Source organism: Meriones unguiculatus, chromosome 6 (assembly GCF_030254825.1).
Source record: "Meriones unguiculatus strain TT.TT164.6M chromosome 6, Bangor_MerUng_6.1, whole genome shotgun sequence".
In the NCBI taxonomy this organism is placed as follows: Eukaryota; Metazoa; Chordata; class Mammalia; order Rodentia; family Muridae; genus Meriones; species Meriones unguiculatus.
In genome coordinates this window covers 49,873,347-49,893,726 of record NC_083354.1, presented here as the reverse complement: position 1 = coordinate 49,893,726, position 20,380 = coordinate 49,873,347, and the positions used below count along the sequence as shown (strand labels likewise).

General features: G+C 43.3%; 1 protein-coding gene across 1 annotated transcript in view; it reads right to left on the bottom strand.

Moving 5' to 3' along the window:
- Positions 1-2,108: 2,108 nt before the first annotated feature.
- The window catches only part of Pccb (propionyl-CoA carboxylase subunit beta), a 53,169-nt gene continuing 34,897 nt past the window's right edge, over positions 2,109-20,380 (bottom strand). The window contains exons 10-15 of the mRNA XM_060385436.1: positions 17,805-17,928; positions 5,315-5,422; positions 5,003-5,103; positions 4,565-4,663; positions 3,814-3,913; positions 2,109-2,432 (exon numbers count right to left, since the gene is read on the bottom strand). Of these exons, the coding sequence (XP_060241419.1) occupies positions 2,311-2,432; positions 3,814-3,913; positions 4,565-4,663; positions 5,003-5,103; positions 5,315-5,422; positions 17,805-17,928 (654 nt within the window). The 3' untranslated portion in view covers positions 2,109-2,310. The remainder of the gene's footprint in view (positions 2,433-3,813; positions 3,914-4,564; positions 4,664-5,002; positions 5,104-5,314; positions 5,423-17,804; positions 17,929-20,380) is intronic.

Genomic DNA, 20,380 nt, shown 5'->3' with positions numbered 1-20,380 from the left:
TCCTGCTGCCTACAGGATAATTAGGAACTGTGTTCCCGTTCATATGAATGGACCATACTGCCAAATGCAAATGGATCATGTTTAGGATAATGGGAGCCTGGTTTATCACTGCTGTGACAAGACACACACACACACAAAAATGAGATGGCAAGGAATGACTCATAGGATTAGGAATTGGAAGTTCTATAATTTATAATTTTAAAACATAACATTTATTTACATGTACCCCATCCCTACATATAAACATTGTAGTGGTTTGAAAATTAAATGCGGCCCTACTGTCACTTATACTGGGGGTTTGGTAGCCAGTTGATGGGCTTTTGGAGAGTAACCCCACCAATGGGCTTCATGGATTCATGGTATGGTACCATGGAGTAGGGACAGAAGTAGGGGCTATGGCTGGCAGTTGTCACTGGAGGTATATAACAGAAATATATGTGTGGCCCTTCATGATCCTGTTACCATGAAGTCCTGCTTCACCTCAGGAATAGGCAACTGATACTTCTAAAACCATGAGCCTAAGTATTTCTTTTTAAACTGTTTTGCTTACGTATTGTCACTGCAAGCAATGAAAAGGTCTCGGACACACATTTGTGTGATGACTTTCTGACACTGGCTGCGGCCTCCCGGGGGTGATATGAATATCCAGCCCCACTTTTCACTTCTAAATGACATTCCTAACTTTAGCTCCTTAGAGAAAACACAGGTTCCGGGGCTGGACAGGGAGACACAGGAAATTAAGGAAGCACTCCAAAAACTACTACAAGATATCAAAGGTCTGAGGGACCAGCTTGAAGGAGCTTCCCATATGAACATCAAAATGTGTAACGATGAAATCACAATGAAGTCAGGGCTGAAGTGATTCTAGGAAAAAAACAGGTGGAGAAAGTGGTGCTTCCCACTAGTAACCACAGAATGAAGACAGTGCAGGAAATCTGCTCATAGGAGGAGCAGCTCAGGGACTGAGCAAGCTTCAGCAACGAACAGAAAACAGACGGGAGAAAGCTTGTCGGCAGACAGAGCTGACTGCCCCACCTGCCCTGACTAACCCCAAAGAGGAAACAGTCACCTCTGAGGCCACATGACTGATTACCAATAACAGGGGAACCTACGCCATGTATTCTTGCTGCAACACCATAGGGCAGTTGTTACTCGTATCTCAAGCTAAACATTAGAAAGCGACCAGGCAAGTCCAAATGGAGGGACTGTTTTGGGTAAAGTCACTGCCACCAAGCCTGATGACCTGAGTTTGATCCCAGATCCGCAGAATGGAAGGAGAGGACAACCAATTCCTGCAGGTTGTCCTCTGACCCCAAAAGAACCATGACAGTTGCTTATAGCACGCACGCATGCACGCAGGTGCACATGCACACAAAATAAATGCACAGCATCAACAACTGGAGGCTCAGTGCAGGCCACATGACCATAGTGCTGGTAACCACGCTTCATGGGATCAACCATTTTCATAACAGACTGTTTTGAAATGTAGGAATACCTTCTTGGTCTGGAAGGCACAGAATTCAATGTTGGATACATCTTACACAGACTTTATTCTACTAGACCAACTGGAATCACAGACATTTAATCATCAGCAATTGATAGTAAATCAGGGCTTATTCTATTATTACTGCTTAACAGCAAAGAAACTGAGGCCTATAAAAAAAAAGATCTGCCCTAAAACCATATTATTTTACCTAAGGATAAAAATTAGTTCCTTGGGGAAAAAAAGCAATACATTGGAGATGTTGCATTAGTCTGTTTTTATTACTATCAGAAACAACACCGAAGGCTGGCTAACTGTATAAAGAGGCTTAGTTAGCTCACAGGGCTGAGAGTCAGGGCAGCTAGACTGAGAACTCACGACCCTTCAGAAGCACCAAGCACAGCTGACCCCAGCACCTCCCACTACATCTTACCTCTCACCACCACCGCACGGGAGACCAGGCTCTACCATGTCAACCTCCGAGGGCCAAATGAATCAATCCTATCCACTTCAGACTCAACCAGGGCCAGCGCCAGGAGACAGCACTAAAATTCTGACCATTATTTCTTTTGGTTTCTTATTTTTTGATTGAGTTTTTTTTACTATAATAAATTCAATATTATAATTTTTATAAATATAACAAATTAAATATTTATTCAAAAAGTACCAATGAAGATTTTAATAGATCAAATAATTTTATACCAGGCACAAGAACTCGTTCTGAAGTTTAATCAACTACCAAGGTGTGTAGATCCTGTTTTCTCATGATTGTAAAAGGCTACAAATGACCAGTTTTTCAGCTGTTGGTCTATTTCCCTTAGATCTGTTCACAGTGGGATATTTGCATGTTTTCTCCAGGGACGATGCACCTTCTTGCTGGCCAAGACTTCCAGGTCACAGCAGATCCTAGCACGAGTAGAGGATGGCTGGATGATGTCATCCACAAACCCTGGAGGACCAAACAGAAGGCGAGCATTGTGGGTTGAGCTGCAGTCATCCACCCCAGCCCCATGCTCAGCCCCACGGGCCAACAGTGCGGGCAGCACCTGACCTGGTGGAGAGACACCAGGCCCACAAAGCCTCTTTGGACCCGAGGGCTCCTCATTCTGCCAGGCTCCCAACCTCTGGCATAAGAGCATTAGGAAAGGTAGGGGAAATGTCACTTCTCCCTCCCTGCCTTGATCCAGGGCCTCCACCCTGCCAGGATGGACATGACAAGAAATAAATTAAGAAAACATAAATGGGGGCTGGAGAGATGGCTCAGTGGTTAAGCGCACTGTCTGCTCTTCCAAAGGACCCGGGTTCAATTCCCAGCACCCACATGGCCGCTCACAACTGCATCTTTAATGCCAGTTCCAGTTCCAAGGGATCTGACACCTCACTAATGCACATAAAAATTAAATAAATTATTTCAAAAAAAGAAAAAATAAATGGGACTAGAGAGATAGCTCAGTAGTCAAGGGCACTGCTGTTCTTCCAGAGGATCTGATTCGGAATCACTAAACCTGCATCAGGCAGTGCAGAACTGAAGGTTCCTCCAAAGGGACCCGATCCAGCCCAAAGGGACCCGATGCCCTCTTCTGGCCTTTGTAGGTACATGTGTACATAAACACACACACACACACACACACACACACACACACACACACACACACACACGTGCACACGAGTATACACACAGAGAGAGCATACATACACACACATATATATAGAATAAAACAAAAAATTTGAGAAAGAAGGTAAACAACTTCTCCACTCTGTCCATGGATCCCTGTACAGTAAAATTTTGCTGAGGGAGTCTTTTGTCTTCCCTGCCCTTATGATTTGCTTTTCTCAATACAATGTGACAAAAGCAACAGTAGGAACTTCCACACCTAGGCCCCTAGGCCTAACCCTTCCTTTTTAGTTACTCTTGGGACACTAACAACACAAGCCTGAACTGGTCTAGAGAACTGAGGGGGGACCAGGCAGCAGTCAACGTTACCCTGAAAGTGAGGCCCGTCTTGGACTGTCAAGCCAGTCTACACCCCTGAGAACAATCCTAGCAAGACCCACAGAACCACCCAGCTAAGCCCAGAACACAGTGAGGGGAAGGGAGGTGATTTTAGCCACCAGATCTGAGGAGGACTGGATCACTGGACCAAAACCTAGAAACAGCCTACCCAAAAACTGTCAGCAGCCTACACAAGCCCACAGTGTGTCCCCAGGTCCTCCCCCTCCCCAGGCAACAGGTATGACTGCGAAGTCAAAAGACAATTCTGTCTGACTTTCTAGAAAAAACAACAAGCAAATGACTGGGGAGACGGACAACACCTGCCCCCCAGGCCCACCTCTCACGGCTGCGGGGAAGGGATTGGCGAACTTTTCCACGTACTCCGCCTGGGCAGCTTCCACATCTTGGTGTCCTTTGAAGATGATCTCCACAGCACCCTGTCAGAGAGGAGTAAAGGTTTCCTCAGAGTAGGGTCCCAACCCAGACAGACCCATCAACTCATCTCTGTGAACTTCCCGGCCAGTCGGAACAAAGAGACAGCATGCCCGGGGCAGACTGCTGGGCTGTGGCTGCTCTTCCTCCCCTCTCCCTCTGTACTCCTCATCATTCTCTGAGGCCGGATGCTTGAGCTGTTTTCCTCCTTCACTACCCCAAGCCCTGGGCACGCAACACATGTCCCGGAAGAACATGTGGAAGTCTTGGTCTCCAAATGGACACACTCACTGGCCACCTCCGGAGCCCTGGAGGTCACCTGGCTTGACCCTGACAGCACCTTCAAAGCCAGGGGAGAGCTACCACGGAAGAAGTTGGTTTGTTTCTAGAAGATGGAAAGGAGGGCACCCCAAGAGATGAGATGAGGTGGTGAGAAGCTCTACTCCCCAGAGGTAAATTCAGTTGACTTTCCCTGGGCCCTTCCCTCTGCCGTGAAGACACCGATGTGCCTGCAGGGAGAGGACGGGGTGACTGGCTGTGGGCACGGGGAGGCGCTTCCCTGCAGCCCTGAGCTGGCCTCTTTCTGCATTTCCAGCCACACAAGGACTCTGTTAGAGAGGTCCTGGGCCCGGCAAAGTACTGCTCGACGCCTTTACCTTTGCACCCATGACAGCAATCTCAGCTGTGGGCCAGGCATAGTTGGTGTCACCAAGAAGGTGTTTGGAGCTCATGACATCATAGGCACCGCCATAGGCCTAGAACAAACCCAAACGCTGAGTGTCAGTGCCAGGAACAAGCAAATCATATCCCCAAACACTCCAGGAAGACAAGGGAAATGGGGCCATGCCCTACTGGCCCACAAGGCCAGGGTCTGGAAGGCCCTTCCTAGAGCACACCACCTGCTGCCGCCGGCTTTCCCTGCTGCTGGAACACCATGGACAACGTAAGGGTAGGACCGGGAAGAGCCCTCTAGACATTTTCATAGAGTGATCAAGAGGTGTGCCTCCTTCCAGCCCAGGTCCGGCTCGTGGTGGACCATCTCGGCCATGCTGCTGGGAACATGGGGAAGATGGGCTCTGAGGGGATGGCCTCACCTTCCTGGTGATGACTGTGATTTTGGGCACAGTTGCCTCGGCAAACGCGTACAGCAGCTTGGCACCATGCCTGATGATGCCACCATATTCCTGCGCGGTGCCTAGGTAATGAGGAAGAGTTATCAGCTACCAGCACAGCCCTTACGAGGTCTCGGGGCTGTGACAACCTCCAGAGAGGGTCAATCCTCACACCGATGGCAGAAGACGGAGAAGTCGGAGCTCTGGGGACCAGGAGAAGGCTCTAAATACCCTGAACCCAACCACCTCGCCCTCCCCACCCCAGTCCGACACACAGCCCAGTCCGACACTCACCAGGAAGGAAGCCAGGGACATCAACAAAAGTGATGAGTGGGATATTGAATGCATCACAGAATCTGACAAAGCGAGCGCCCTTCACAGAGGAGTTAATGTCCAAGCACCCTGCAAGGAGAAGAAGGATTGTCCATGGTAAGCTCTTAAGACAATCCCAGCTCCATCACAGGAGTAATGCTCCCCCATCACGGCCACACCTGGCTCCCAAGGCTGCACAGGTCCATCCGGTTCAGTCAGGAGCACTCACGCCAGGCAAACAAAGAGGCCGTGCTGGCAGCATCGGCAGAACCAGCCTAGAACAGCTCTTTCCCAGAGACTGAAAGAGCAGCCAGCTGACATCCAGCTCTGTTCGCCCCCAAAGAGACCCTTAGTGGTAGCTGCTGCTCAGAGCGGTTCTAGAGAATGCGGAGCTGGAGTGTGGCTTGAAGCTCCAGCAAGCTAGCACCCTTTGTAAGTTTCCTCTCCAGTTGGAGGTTCTTCACCTGCAGAGTAGGGAAGTCACCACTGCCAACGGCGTCATAGGAGGCCTAAAGGACACAGCTCTGCAATGAGGGTCCGAGGCCACCACTGGGTATGAGTAAGTCCACCTACCCCCCAAGGGGCTTTCACACTCATCTCTAAGACCAGTGTGACCCTGGAGCCAAGACACCGTAATGTCATGAAAGAAAAAACAGATCAAAAACTGTCACAGACTTTTAAAGTAGATTATCAAATCTATCCATACATAAACATATAAAACAGTAATAACCCACGGAATTTAATAAAAAGGATCAGGCAGGGAGATGGCTTAGTTGGTAATGTGCTTGCTGTACAAGTATGGGGCCTGAATTTGGATGCCCAGCACCCACATCAAAGTCAGGCACCGTGGCGACACTGTGCACAAATTTGCTGACTAAAGTTGGGAATAAGAAGCTGGAGAATCTTTGGGGTGGGGCTGTCCTGTGCTTAGGGATGACGGGCAGTGTCCCTGGCTTCTATCCAGAAGGATCATCTCCTCCTACCCCACTTGTTACAACTAAAACCATAGTTGTAAAATGACCCCAGATTAAAAATGAAGAAGTCCTGGGCTGTGATGGCTCCTTCAATCCCAGGACTCAGGAGGCAGAGGCAGACGGTTTTCGAAGTTCAAGGCCAGCCTGATCTACAAATGGAGATTCAGGAAAGCCAGGGGTATGTAGAGAAGAAGCCCTATTGCATAAACCAAAAGAGAGAAAACCCAAGAAACAAAGCTATAAAGCTACAGTAATCAGGGTTAGCGTGACAGGCTTAAAGAGCCAGAAGGCACAACAAAACAAGAACTGGAGCAAACCCCAGGGCAGCCAGTGGGTGGGTAAAGGGGTCTCTTAGGAAATGCTAGCGGGGAGGGCCAGAGACCACCACTTGCTGTCCAGGTGTGAGGAATGGTGGGTCCCTGAACCCACCTAAAGGTGGGGTCAAGCAGGTGCACCTGTAATACCAGTGTGGTTAGGGCCAAATGGGAAATAGAGCAGAACCCCAAAGATCAGGGTCAGCCTGGTGAATGCAGAGGTGATGAGATCTTGTCTCAAATAAGGTAGAATTCAAGGAGCCACAATGAAGGTTGTTCTCTGATCTCCTCACATGCACCATGGCATCCACCTTCTCTCCCTCTCTCTCTCTCTCTCTCTCTCTCACACACACACACACACACACACACACACAAGAGAGAGAGATCTCAGATCATCCTGAGGTATCCTAGAAGCAGAAAGACACACATGATATATACTCACTTAAAGTAGATATTAGACATATAATAAAGGATGATCATACTAAAATCTGTACAGCTAAAGAAGCTAATCAAGAAGGAGGACCCTGGGTAAGATGCTCATTGAAAAAGACAAACAGGATGGACATCAGAAGAGAGAGAAAACAGGGAACAGGACAGAGTCCCTACCACAGAGGGACTCTGAAAAACCCTACCCAGTAGGGTATCAAAACAGATGCTGAGACTCATAGCCAAACTTTGGGTAGAGTGTGGGGAATCATATGAAAGAAGGGGGAGATAGAAAGACCTGGAAGGGACAGGAGCTCCGCAAGGAGAGGAGAAAAATATCTGGGCCCAGGGGTCTTTTGTGAGACTGACACTCCAACCAAGAACCATGCATGGAGATAACCTAGAACCCCTGCACAGATGTAGCCCATGGCAGCTCAGTCTCCAAGTGGGTTCCCTAGTAAAGGGAACAGGGACTGTCTCTGACATGAACTCAGTGGCTGGCTCTTTGATCACCTCCCCCTGAGGGTGGAGCAGCCTCACCAGGCCACAGAGGAACACAATGCAGCCAGTCCTGATGAGACCTGATAGACTAGGATCAGAAGGAAGGGGAGGAGGACCCCCCTATCAGTGGATTGAGGGAGGAGCATGAGTGGAGAAAAGGGAGGGAGGGTGGGATTGGGAGAGTAAGAGGGAGGGATACAAAGTGAATAAACTGTAATTAAAAAAAAAAAAACTAAAAACCTAAATATCTAATACAAGAAAGAATAAAAGTTAGTGCCTCTTTCACTCTATATACACAAATCCACCCAAAATAGATCATGGGCCTAACCATAAAACCCAGAGCTGCAGTGCTCAAGGCTAACCTCACAACCTCACATGACAGGACCAGGAAGCCCCGACCACAAATTAAAGTATTACCAGTTGGGACTTCACCAGATTTTCAAAAATTCCATTCACATGAGCATGCCATTAAGAAACCAAGTAAGGAAGGATGGCTCAGCAGTTAAGCAAGCCAGCTGCTCTTCCAGAGGACCCAGATTTTCTAGCACCCATAGAGCAACAACCAATATCCCGGGGATCTGATGTCTCTGCCCTCCACTGGCACCATGCACACATGTGATGCACAGACATATATGCAGGCAAAACAGCCATACACACAAAATCTTTTTACAATGAGTAAGAGCGAGGCGTAGTCATGCATGCTTAATCTCAGCAATTAGAAATCCGAGGCAGAAGGATCATCTCAAGTTTAGGGTCCATCTGGTATAACTGTCAGGTTCCTGGTCAGCTAGGACTACATAACAAGAACCTGTCACCGCTTTCCTCCTCTGAAGCCACTGCTGGGAAAAAATGAAGAAAGAAATTAAATAGTAACAAACTAATTTTTTAAAAAAAGTTCACAGTTCTACAAAGGATTATGTTGTTTTACAAAAAAAAAAAAAAAAAAAAAAGACAGAAAAGAAAAGAAAGAAAATCCCAACTGTTCTATTTTACCAATAAAAACTCAGGAGCCAGATGCTGGGGTGAAAATGGGCTAGCTCTGAGAGTCAGAGAAAGCACCCCGCTGACTTTCCTTTTCAGCTCAGGTCCAGATGGAAAAAACCCAACAGGCTCACTAGCGCAGCTGACAGCCCAGGAGGAAAAGGCCAAAAAAACCCAAGGCCAAAGGCTTGCTAGCTCAAAGCCAAAAGGCCAGGGAGCTGAGGAGCTGAGGAGCTGAAGCCGAAGCTAAAGCCAGAGCATAAGCTAAAAGCCCTCCTTGTACACACTGTCTTAAACACCCTCAACTCAAAGTCCCTCCTCCTCTTTAATCCCTGTCAGCTGGGTTCTTTCTCTGCCTCTTGACCTAGAGTTAACTTTATTAAATCAAGTGTACAGAAAGCTCCTGGATTATAGGTGTGTCTAGGGCTGGGTGAACCATACCATGATTATGATCTCCAGTTTACAATAAAACGTTCTTGCATTAAAGGTGTGTGATATGGCTCAATCACATAAAACAAGAAACAGGGTTTTAGAGTTCACAATTTTAAGATTCATAATGGGATCAAATATCCTGCAACAGTTCCCCCTTTTTGTCTAAATAAAAAACTTTTCCTCTAACATCAATAAACTATATACTTCCGGGTAAAAATTACATTCGCAGTATCTAGACCATTTGAATTTAGCAAACTTGAAGAAAGTACTCTACTGTCTATCCTATTTTGGAGAGTCCAAAGTTCTGTACCTAAATCACTTTGCATCAAAACTTGCAATACCAATCAAAAACAATCTCTTTAGACCTAAAACATCTTCTTAAATCCTAAAGAACTTAATCTTAATTGTAAGATTATAGCTACTTAGTCTTCAATCTTATCAGAGACCTGACGATTAATATTATCTGAATAAACAGGAAGTGCAGAGCGGTTTCCAAAACTATAGAAATGACAGAGACTGCTGGCTGCCTGGACGGTCACCCAAGATATCTCTCTAACATTGGAGCATCATCCTCAGTCTTCTGGCTTAGACTATCTGACAGACTTTGCTGTGAGGCAGGTATTATGAAGGACGTGCCTACCTTGTCCTTGCAAAGCTTAGCAGTCGACTTTCCTGTATGGAGTTTGTCCTGCATTCTGTCTGCAGTAGAAGCAAGGGCATTCCCTGCCTAGTGGCTAGCTTGCCACATATGAAGCCACCTCCTAAAGAAGATTTTCTGATACTTGCCATTTTCTTTGAAGTTGGAAAGAGGTGCTGCCAGGAGCTGACCTGTCTCACCAAAATATCAAATTAATAAAATATCTTTAAATGCCATATTCTATAGATCTCTGAGGTTTTTTGAAGACCAACGATCTAACTCCAGTATATCTGAATTACTTGTTTCCAGCTATGTACTGACTGATTAACTTACAAAACATCTCTGTTTAACTAAATCAGTACCTAACAAAACCACAATTTTGAATTTTAATTCACTATTAGTATTTGTTAATTATCCTAAACAGTTTATGATAGTAGCTTTCAAAAGGACTAGAACTTCACATTGCATTTTAAAGAATTACATAGGTACAATACCTTAAAAAGAGTGGACACATAGTAGGCTGTAACCAAAATGTAGCCTTAACTTTGTATCAATATGCAAATATCTTTGAGTAGACTCAATAATCTATCCTTTTTACCTATTATTCCTATATTATTTCTATATCCCCCTCGTTTTGTCTAAATAAAAAGGAAACAGTAAAACTATTTTCAAAAATTAAGCAATTTTTGCTAAGCTATCCACAATGTCCAGCTTGGCTGTATTACGCAGTCTCAGGATTAAATATTTTTTTAGCTCAAAGTTCTGTAAAATGTTCATGTTAGTCTCATATGAACTCAGCATTTTGAATGTCCTAAGCAGCCTGTGGTCCGAAGCTGATCTCCAGGTGGTAACTGTAAGTTAAGCGGCAATCCTGACTAGGCAGAACGTAACAGCCAACTCAAAAGTGTCTACTGTTTGCACAGAACTAGGCAGCAGAAGAAACATGGGGCAGTTTTTTCTGGTGATTGTTGTTACACAATCCAGGTGGTGGATTCCTTGTTGTGGGCCCCGTCATCTTCTTGGAAACCGAAAAGGTTACTGCTAGGAGTAGTAGAAAACCTGAACATTTTAAATGCCATATTCAGCAGAGCTCAGGTTTTAGGACCATAATCTACTGAGTCCATACAAGGTATACAACTTTTGTTTCTAGTTACTTGCTTCAGACTCAAACCTGGAAACACATACAGGAAGCTACAGGAAGCTTATTTCTAAAATTAGTTAATAACTAGTAGTATTACAAAGCAAAGTTTATATATACATAATAATCTTGTAGGTTTTCAGATAATATACCTTAAAAAATTAGAGTGTCTAATGAAAACCAAAGGATTATCAGATCAATGACCAAAGAACAATCCCTTATTTTTTTGTTTTCCTCTATCCTATACCAGCTGGCTTTTCTAATAGGAGACAGAGATTTTGAAATTTCTTTAAACAAGCATGCATGGGTTTAAAGAAAGTGAGAGCCATGCTCCAACCCCAAAGCCAGCTTTAATTGGGACCACATAAAGACCATTTGCCACTTATGTCTGTATAGGGCAGAAGAGACAAGATAGAGGTGAGCAATACCATTTGGTCAAATTACTCTTTTTTTTTTTTTTTTTTTTAATCACATCTTCTCTTGATAATCAGTCCTTTTTCTTCAGATGTTTCATTTGTCCAGTGGTCTCTGGATTCCTTAATTAGATATTTTTATTCTCCTGGAAAGATAAAAACAAAACCCTGCCCAAACCCTAATTCTGGTGGGTTTCTTTTTTGGTGGATTATGTCTTTCCTAAGGCAAAATGTTTTTTGGCAATAGAAAAAGTATTATCTCTCAATTGAAATTTTTAAAAAGTTGTCTTGAAATTTTAAGTTAAAAATAGCTTTAAGTGTATTTATTTTTAGATTATAAAGCATTCACTTTAAAATTTAGCATGCCTTGTGTAAGTGGCTTTAAAAATTAAATCATTGTAATTCCTTTGTGCCTGCCTCTGTCTCCCAAGTAATGGGATCAAAAGCAAGTGCCTCCCAAGAGCTGGGATTAAATGACCACTCCTGAGTCTAAGTTTTTCTCTACTTGGAACTTGATCTGTATCAAGGCTGTCCTTGAACTCAGAAATCTGCATGCTTCTGTCTTCTTAGTATTGGGATTAAAGATGTATGCCTCCCAAGTACTAGGGTTAAAGGTGTGACCCACCACCACCCTGTTTACTGTAACCCTAGAATTTAAAAAACTTAACTTAGAGGTATCTGCTTGTCTCTGCCAGGATTAAAGGCATAGGCAACCACCACCCTGCTCAGTTGTTTTTTTTTTTAATCTTCACTCCAAACTGTTACTCAAAACATTTTAAAGCCCTTGTGTTTTTAATACCAAACAACAAAAATATCCTTTTTATTTAAGAAGAAAACTCTAGCCTTCATAGTTAGTTTGAACTGAAATACCAAGCCCCTCTCTTTATTTAGGAGATCTCTCTTGTTCAAATCTAATCTCTGTCAATTTATATGGTATCCAAAATATAGCCTTTCTTCTCCAGTGGAAACAAAGACAAAACCTCTTCCCCAACAAATGTAACACATATCCTGGTTTCCATTCTGAGGTCAACACATCTTTAAAATATATAGGTTGATTTAATTCAGCAGTTTTTTAATATCATCCTATGTCTCGCTGAAGCTGTTGTTCCTTTTTAATTAACATTTAAAATTTTTAAAGTTAATAAAGCACTATGTAATTTATCTCTGGGGATCTTTATTACCCCTTTCTGCTTATTACACATACCTTTTAAGGTGCAATTAGATCTTTCTCTAACTGCTTGCTCTGTAGGATTGTATGGTATAACTGTAATGTGCTTCTATGTAATAATATGCAAAAAACTTTCATCTTATTAGAGTATTGCCAGTCTTAATTTGTATATTAATTTGTATTCCCATAATAATTTGTATTCCTATAATAGCCATAACTTCTAATAAATGTGTGATTACAGAATCAGCCTTTTCAGAACTACAGCAGTTGCCAACTGAAATCCTGAATATGTATCTATGGTATGATGGACATACTTTAATTTTCCAAACTCTGCAAATTGAAACATATCCTAAAGAGCTTAAGTTAGCTTGGGTGACTCCATTTTGAGATGAGAAGCCATTTTGTGCACACCTGTGACCGGGGGCTGAACTCAGGTACCAGGAAATATCACAGAACATGCACTTGGCAGAAAACAAAGTTAACTCTTCTAGCAACAGCTTCCAGGAAATATCACAGAATAAACACTTGGTAGAAAATAGAGATAATTCCCCTGGCAACACCAATCAGAGGCAATTTCAGCATTCATAAAAGGTAGCACAATTCCTGCTGGGTCAATTCCTGCTAATTGATGAAGTCTCGTTTTTCCTTTCAGAATTAATTCAGAAATATTTTCTACACAGGTCTTTAATTTTTTACTACTAGGTTTATGTGCTAGAAATATCCATTCTAAGACACAATTTTGTCTCTGCATAAGAACTCCTGTGGAAGAATGAACAGAAGGCAAATAACCAAAATACAATCTAGCTTTGGATCCAAGTGATCTACATGCGCATCCTGCGGTTTCTTTTCTACCAGAGCCAATTCTCTCCCAGCTTCAGCTGATAATTTTCTTATCACCTTGTAAGGTTTGAAATAAATTACTCAGCTCTTGCATAATTAATTCAGTCAAGGGCCACAGACAGTTAATACCTCCCAGCAAGTCCTGAAAATCATTAAGAGTTTGTAATTGATCTTTCCTGATTTGTACTTTCTGTGGTCAAATTTTCTGTGAACTTATCTTATACCCTAGATAACTGACAGAATCTCCTCTTTGTATTTTTTCAGGAGCGATTTTTAATCCCCAGCAAGGCAAAATTCTCTTTATTTGATCAAACATTTTTTTTTCTTAAGGTATCTGCAACTGAATCAGCCAGTAAGATATCATCCATATAATGGTAAATTTTATACTGAGGGAACTGTTTACAAATTATTTCTAATGGCTGTTGTACAAAATATTGGCACAAGGTAGTACTGTTTAATGTTCTTTGTGGTAATACCTTCCAATGATATCTCTTTATAGGACCACTATTATTATAAGTTGGCACTAAGAAAGGAAACATTTCCCTATCATGCCCATGGCAAAAGGATTGTAAAAAACAATCTTTTAAATGAATTACTATCAAAGGCCGTGACTTAGGTAATAAAGAAGACAATAGGATTCCAGGCTGTTAAGAGCCCACTGGCTGAATCATCTCATTTATTTATTTATGGCTCTTAAATCTGTTAACAACCTCCCTTTTTCTGATTTTTTTTTTTTATAACAAACACAGGGGAATTCCATGGACTGGTAGATTCCTCAATGTGATAAGCATTTAGCTGCTTCTGTACCAGCTGTTCTAGTACCTATAATTTTTTTCATTTTTTATAGGCCATTGGTCCACCCATACAGGCTTGTTAGTCAGTACCTTTGAAAGACCAACACCTATCATGTCCTACTTATGGACAACCTGGACAAACTGTGACTGTTCTTGATAACACCTTCTATTATTTTTCTTAGAAGCATTCTTTATTTTATAGTTTGTTTCTGAGATTGTAGGAATATTAATCTGTGTTTTCCTTGATGTAACAAATCACATCCCCATAAATTCATAGCTATATTAGCCACATATGGCTTTACTTTTGCTATTTATCCTTCTGGCCCTACCCATCTCGCACTTTGTTTACTTGAGATAAAGTTCCAATCCCTAGAAGCTGTAGATTTACTTCCTAAAGAGGCCAATCTGGATGTCAAGATGTTGGTAAAATTATTATTACACCTGCTCCTGTGTCTACCAAACCTTCAATTCCAAGGCCATTTATTTTTATTTTTAGCTTAGGTCTCTGATCATTTATAGCAATTTGCCAATATACTGTTTTGTGGTCTTTTTGATTTTTTTCTTTTATCTACTGAAGCTGTTCTGTCCTTGATTACATCCACAGCAGTGTTGTTCTTATCAACAGGTACTAAATCTTCTAATTGCTCTGTGGCTGAGTTTCTCACCTCGGACAGGAAATGACTGAATTGAATGATTGGGGAGAAGGAAGGGGACCCCCTGGGGGTTCACAATGGGATCAAATGTCCTGCAACAGGATTCATATCAGAGGACACAGAGAACTCAGAAAGTGAGGCTCCCTCAGAAAGCACTGCCACAGTGGGCAGAGCCTGTTCTAGGTGGTGATCACAGGAGTGTGTGGAACAGCCACACTTCAGGACCCAGCTCGAGGAGGACCTGAGGGTCCAGCTTCCTTGAGGGGGTAGGGTAAGGAGGTAGGTCATGAACTCAAATCCCGAGCCTGCATAGGCTGGGCAGGCTCAGCAAGCACTCTACAGTAAGCTGCAATTTGTGCCCCAAGAGCTGTACGTGTTGCTGTTTATATTAAATGTGTATAAACCTCTAGCTTGAATCACAAACCTACCCTCCCTGGCTCTGGAGGATACAGAGCCAACTTCATTCAGAAGTTCCTATTTAAGTCTGCTCTCCGCTGTCACAGCTGTGGGAAGAGCATAAGACTCTCTATTTTGCCTGATTCAGAACTCAGCCAGTCTGGAGGCTGGCATCTTGGTGAATGCCTTTAAACTCAGCACTTGGGAGGCAGAGGCAGGAGTGTCTCCATGAGTTCAAGGCCAACCTGGTCTACAAAGAAAGTTCTAGGACAGCCAAGGCTGTTAACCAGAGAAACACTGTGTTGAAAAGCACCCCCCCACACACACAAAAATATTATCAAATGCTATATCTGTAGATATCCTGAAGACCAGAAGACAGTGAGATGACATATTGTAAATGTTAAATGAATAAAGCTGTCAATTAAATTCTGTACCAACAGTACTTCAAAGAGGAAGAAAAAGTGAAAAGTGAAGACCTTCCAAGATAAACAGGCTGAGGAGTTAGTTACCCTAGATGTATTCTATAATGAGTGTTCCACAGGTGCTCTGGGGAAGAGAGAGAAGAGGCCAAGCACAATACAAGGCTATCTGAAGAAACAAAGACCCGCAGGACAGGGAACTGTAAAAGCAAATAGCCAGGATTATAGTCCTTTGCTTTGTAACTCTTTTTCTTTTCTGTTTCACTTTAAAAACAAAGACCAGACATGTATGAGAGTGTCAGGAATAAATTTTACCATCTCTCTACAATCTTGTCACTGAAATAAAAGCAGAGGAACTATTACCTAACTTACTCATGACATCAGGGTTACCCTAATGTCAAAACCAAAGACACCACCAGAAAAGTCACCTAAGGCTCAGTATCTCTCATCAGCTCACAAAAGGTCAACAGAACACTGTGACACACAACAATGAATGAAAAGAACTATATGCCACAACCAAATGTGATTTAACTCAGTAAGCAAGTTTGGTTCAGCCACTGAAAAGTGGTTAATGTAATAATCTGCAACTTTAACAGGCCAAAAATAATTCATTGACAATATAAATAAATGCAGGGAAAATATTTGACAAAATCCAGTGACCATTTATGATAAATAAAAGGGGGGAAAGCCTCCAGCCTATTAGATTTCTAATAGGTGAATTTTACAGATTTTATAACGAACATCTACCAAAATCCTACAGCCATCATCATATCTAATGGTGACAGAGTCAGTCTCCTAGGAAAAGCAGGAACTAGCACAGCAAGGAGAAAGGGCAGACAGAAAAAGCAGGCTGGAAGACAGCCTAGTCTAAACACTGAGGTCAAGGTCAGCCAAGGTTACTTCCAGAGACCCACTCACTGCTTTTCAATATTCTATTAACTAGTTCAATAAGAAAATTATATAATGCTAGATGTGGTGTCACAGGGCTGTCATCTCAGCACTTGAAATACAAAGATAGGTGGATCTCTGTGAGTTCCAGGACAGCCAGGGATTTACAGAGAGACCCTATCTAAAAAAAACACCAAAAACAAACAAACAAACAAATATATAAAAGGCATATAAAAACAACATCATTTATGAATAACAACTGGAATTCATAATAGTCTGCATAGAAATTATGAACACAGACACCCTCACCAAACACACATACAATTTTTCTTTTCAATTTACTTATTTAAAGTCTACTTAAAAACAAAAATAAAAAGGTGGTCCACACTCAGCATATCTTTCATGGTGAAAATACCCAAATTTCATAGAAACAGAGATAATTCGATTTCCACATGCAGAACAAAGCTAGACCACCACACAAAATTAGACCACACTCAACCAAACCAAAATATAAGAGCTAAAATCATATAATGTTTGGAGAAGACACAGAAATGACCCAAACATGGTGGTGCATGCCTTTAACCCCAGCACTGGGCACCGGGGAAACAGAGGCAGGTGCAATTTGAGACCAGCCAGGACTATTTATTTAGAAAGAACCTGTCTCACGGAAAGAAAGAAAGGAAGACAGATAGAGATAGAGAGATAGACAGACAGATAGACAGACAGACAAACCTTCTGACAGACAGACAAACAGGAAATTCATGTTAATGGGGCACAACTATGTGCTTTAGGTAGTGAAAACTTTTGGAAGCATCAGTGACATTGCCCACAGTGAATATAATAAATGCTGATGAAGAAATTGGAAATGTGATGTGATTTATCTTGCTGCTGCTGTTTTTGTCAAAGCAGGTCTTATGATGCAACCCAGGCTGACCTTGAACTCAGGGTTCTCCTGCTTCACCCTGGCTACCCAGTGTCATGACTACAAGCACATGCTACAGTAACACCCGCTGACAGTAACACTGACTTGTTTTCTGAAGTCAAGGGACAACAGTGAAGAGAGGCAGTGCCCACAAACCCCACCTACATGGCACAGCTATGAGGACTTCCCCTCAGCCAGCTACGCCTCAGGTCTGACCAATGTCACCCCATGTGAGAGGTGCTGTTCATGTCTCAGGTGCTAACCACTGTGTCTGCGGCTACTGTCAACGACACTGGAGACACAATGAAGACAATGGCCCCCTCAATGAGGGGGAACAGAGAGGCCATCCTTAAAAACAAATACCCTCTAAGCTAAGAAGGAACATTACCTTTAAACCCCAAGAACCCAGCTGTGGAAGGGGCTTCTGAAATATTTAACTTTAGGAGAGGAAAACACCTTCACAACATGCCTGAGTTTCTCCCCTGGTCATGGAAGGGCAGAAGGCAGACAGGATACCAAGAGTGCAGGCAGCCCTGGTCCCCCAAACCAACCAGGGCTTTCTGGGGCCTGTCCTACCTGAGGCCACCTTGGGCTGGTTGCCAACAATTCCGACGGTCCTCCCGTTCATTCTTGCGAAGCCAACAATGATGTTCTTTGCGTAATTGGGCATGATCTCAAAAAACTCTCTCTCATCAATCACCTGTAGGAATAAATTTCCTCCTGAGCTCAAAAGGATTGAGACAGAAATGCTATGATACATAGCTAGCATCAGCCAATCAGAGGACAACAGACAGCCCAGCTCAGCACAGCGATCCTTCCCTTGCTGCAGCAGAAGGGGCGGGACCCTATCACACAGCACAGCTTGCTGTAAAATAGGAAACCGGCATTAGCTGTGGTGATCTGTATGAAACGATTTCAGGCTTACATAACATCATCAAGCCTAGTACAGAAGGGCTGGAGAGATGGCTCAGACATCAAGATCGCTCACTGCTCTTGCAGAGGACCTGAGTTTGGGTCCCGGCACCCATGTTGGGCAGCTTACAGTCATCGTTAACTCTAGCTCCAGAGTATCCAACACCCTCTTTTGGCCTCCACTGGTATTGCACTCATGTTACACACACACACACACACCCCTTTCTAAGAAAAGAACAGTACAAAAAAAGTTCACATATCCTAACTCAGACTCCTCGCTAATATTACTAATATTACTACCATTCTCTCTCCCCACAATGGCCTCTTTTGTTTATATGCAGGTAATGTTCCCTGGAGGGAGACTAAGTTACAGATCTGCTCTTTATCTGAGTCTGATGGTCTAAGAACAAGGACACTGCCTGACCGCACTGCAGGGGCCTGAAGAACAGACGATGGGGAACACAGTACTAACTTGTACTTCACCACCTCACAGTCTTGAGGGATCCAGGCTCTGGGCCCTTAAACTTCTTCACCCAGCAGTCTTCACTGTCCTTGGACAATGTCCTCTGACAGTAGCTACAGTCCATCACGACATCGCTGAAGACAACAAGCAAGTTATCAGGTGGAGAGAGCCTTCTGGTTCAGGTCTGTTTGTGATTTTTTTTCAGGACTCTCACTTCTAAGTAGCTCACAGGAAGTGGTGAAGATGTCAGTCTGTCCTGTAATGGTGAACTCTGTTTGGGTTCTCCTCAATCAAGTTTACTCTTTCCCCAGTCCAGTTAATAACAAACATGTCTTCTTCTCTTTATCAAGACTTCATGTGTCCGACCCGCAGGACTGTCAGCGAGGAACCTGGAGGGGGGTGTGGGAATGGGATGGAACAGGAGACATGAAGAATGGAGACAAGACAGAATTCTGATCAAGTCTCAGTTTATTGTTCTTTAGGTTACAGCTTATAAAGAGTAAGAATGGGCAATTTGGGGGGAGGAACTAGTTTCAGTGAAAATCGCAAAGCAGGATATTCTCAAGGAAATTCTCCAAGTGGGAGAAAAGTTCTCAGGTAAGCGGGAGGCGAGTCCTCATGCCGATACCCACCAAATCGAAATGGTTGAACAAACCTCTACAAAGCTCAAAGTAGCAGCTGCGGTCCAGGGATGGAGACTCACTACCATGCAAGGCACAACGTGCACCATAGATTCCAAGCAGGTGGGAGTCAAACAGCCATTCTATGGCTCCGCACATGCATCAACAATTTGGTGCCTAGTGCCACGTGTGGTGGTGCGTGGCTTTAATCGGTAATCAGAAGTAGGCAGATCTATGTGAGTTCAAAGCCAGCTTGCTTTACATGGTGAGTTCCAGGACAGCCATAGAGACCCTACCTCAAAAAAAAAGGCCCTACTTATTCAATTTCACATGATTAATGGTTCTTATGCTGTATAATCTGTATACTTGCTATCATTTTATGTTCAAATTGTCCATCTTTGCCCATGAGTACCCCTTCAAGAAAGCTTCTATTTTCTTCTACTGTGTCCTTAAATGAACCTTACTTAAGTTCTGGAATTTAAGGTTCAGTTCTATTTCTTTCCTGCCCCAGCCCCATAACCAGGCTTTTATCCAAAGGCTGGAGTTCCCATTTAAGACTGTGTGTCACCGGGTGATGGTGCATACCTTTAATCCAGGACTTGGGAGGCAGAGGCAGGCGGATTACTGAGTTCAAGCCCAGAGTGAGTTCCAAGAGAGCCAGGGCTACACACAGAAACATTGTTTTGAAAAACCAACAACAAAACCAAGTGTGTCATCATGTCTAATCTGTGACAGAGAACCAAGCAAATACATATGCACACACACACACACTTCCAAACACACATGTACAGAAAAACTATGAATTGACACAAATACACAATTTTGGTCTAAGGCACTGAGTTCATTCCAGTTTACCCTTCCCTTCTCATGACCACCCCCTCCCAAACAATCCAACTCTGACTCCCATGATCCTCACAACACACTTATGTAATTCTCAAACACAGAAAAAATGGTCAGAGAACTAACGATCCACATGACTAAAACACAAAGCTTTCAGCACTAATTCAGTATTTATTTATAGCAATTCCATCCTTGCTCATCCGGGCTAGGAACACACCTCAGTGGAGAGCACTTGCCTGGCATACATGGGGCCCTTGGTTTAATTCCCAGAACCAATAAATAAGTAAATAACCTTCCCGGTCATTTTGTTTTACTAT